The sequence below is a fragment of the Ceratina calcarata genome, unplaced genomic scaffold, assembly GCF_001652005.2.
Source record: "Ceratina calcarata isolate Rehan_Ccalc_2016 unplaced genomic scaffold, ASM165200v1 scaffold1441, whole genome shotgun sequence".
Classification (NCBI taxonomy): Eukaryota; Metazoa; Arthropoda; class Insecta; order Hymenoptera; family Apidae; genus Ceratina; species Ceratina calcarata.
Window position 1 is genome coordinate 4,451 of NW_017135566.1, and position 1,544 is coordinate 5,994.

The 1,544-nt window shown below is 41.7% G+C and overlaps 1 protein-coding gene across 1 annotated transcript in view; it reads left to right on the top strand.

Annotated features, from left to right (window-relative positions):
* LOC108630932 (uncharacterized) overlaps positions 1-1,469 on the top strand; it is a 3,727-nt gene extending 2,258 nt beyond the window's left edge. Inside the window, exon 2 of the mRNA XM_018034531.2 lies at positions 844-1,469. Coding sequence (XP_017890020.2) covers positions 844-1,383 — 540 coding nt within the window. The 3' untranslated portion in view covers positions 1,384-1,469. The remainder of the gene's footprint in view (positions 1-843) is intronic.
* The last annotated feature ends 75 nt before the right edge of the window (positions 1,470-1,544 follow it).

The following is a 1,544-nucleotide window of genomic DNA, read 5'->3' on the forward strand; positions in this document are numbered from 1 at the left end:
GTTATGTTCTATATTTGAAGCGATAATATTTTTAGGCAAATGAAATTAGGCTGAATACCGGCCATAGTAATTTTAAGTTATGTTCTATATTTGAAGCGATAATATTTTTAGGCAAATGAAATTAGGCTGAATACCGGCCATAGTAATTTTAAGTTATGTTCTATATTTGAAGCGATAATATTTTTAGGCAAATGAAATTAGGCTGAATACCGGCCATAGTAATTTTAAGTTATGTTCTATATTTGAAGCGATAATATTTTTAGGCAAATGAAATTAGGCTGAATACCGGCCATAGTAATTTTAAGTTATGTTCTATATTTGAAGCGATAATATTTTTAGGCAAATGAAATTAGGCTGAATACCGGCCATAGTAATTTTAAGTTATGTTCTATATTTGAAGCGATAATATTTTTAGGCAAATGAAATTAGGCTGAATACCGGCCATAGTAATTTTAAGTTATGTTCTATATTTGAAGCGATAATATTTTTAGGCAAATGAAATTAGGCTGAATACCGGCCATAGTAATTTTAAGTTATGTTCTATATTTGAAGCGATAATATTTTTAGGCAAATGAAATTAGGCTGAATACCGGCCATAGTAATTTTAAGTTATGTTCTATATTTGAAGCGATAATATTTTTAGGCAAATGAAATTAGGCTGAATACCGGCCATAGTAATTTTAAGTTATGTTCTATATTTGAAGCGATAATATTTTTAGGCAAATGAAATTAGGCTGAATACCGGCCATAGTAATTTTAAGTTATGTTCTATATTTGAAGCGACAATATTTTTAGGCAAAATGAATATAGATAAAATGATCGATTAAACGGAAATGTTGGTAGGTCCGAATCAATTCACCGATGATGGTGAACGGTAGCGTGGTACAGGTGCCTGTACAAATGCAGAGCCTGGCTTTGGCGCCTTTGACGCCGCCGGCGCACGAGCTGGAGCAGCCGCATCCGCTTTACGGGCAGCCGCACATTCAGGTGCAGCACGGGGTTTTGGTGAAGGCGCCGCCGAGTGCGGCGTCCCATCTGACGACGCTCTCACACCCTGGGACGCCGCCGGACACGCCGCCGGTCTCGGCGTCGCCGCCGCCGTTGCAGTTGCACCGGGGCGAACGGGAGCCTCGCGAGCGAGGTTTATTCCTCCACCTGCAGCAACAGCAGCCCGGGTCCATCGTCCAGGACGAGGTGCAACCCGTGACGGGAGGCATGGGCTGGTTGACGCAGTCCCTCAGGCAGGAACCGCTGGATCTGAGGCCTCACTGTCCTCAGGAACAGACGCCGGAACCGCATCATGAGGCCTGGCCGCCGACGTCTCATCATCACTTCCAGGAACTCCAGCAACTCCAGCGTCACACCAGACACACTGGTGAGTAAAGGTTTATTGACTGCATGTTTGTCATCAATTGTGAGTCTCTCATTGATTCTGAGTAGGCGTCATAATTAGATTGGATTTTATATATTTAAAGAGAAATGGAATATACTTAACACTAGATTGCCCAAGGAAGTGATTTTGACTGGTTTTGGGCAAATGTACA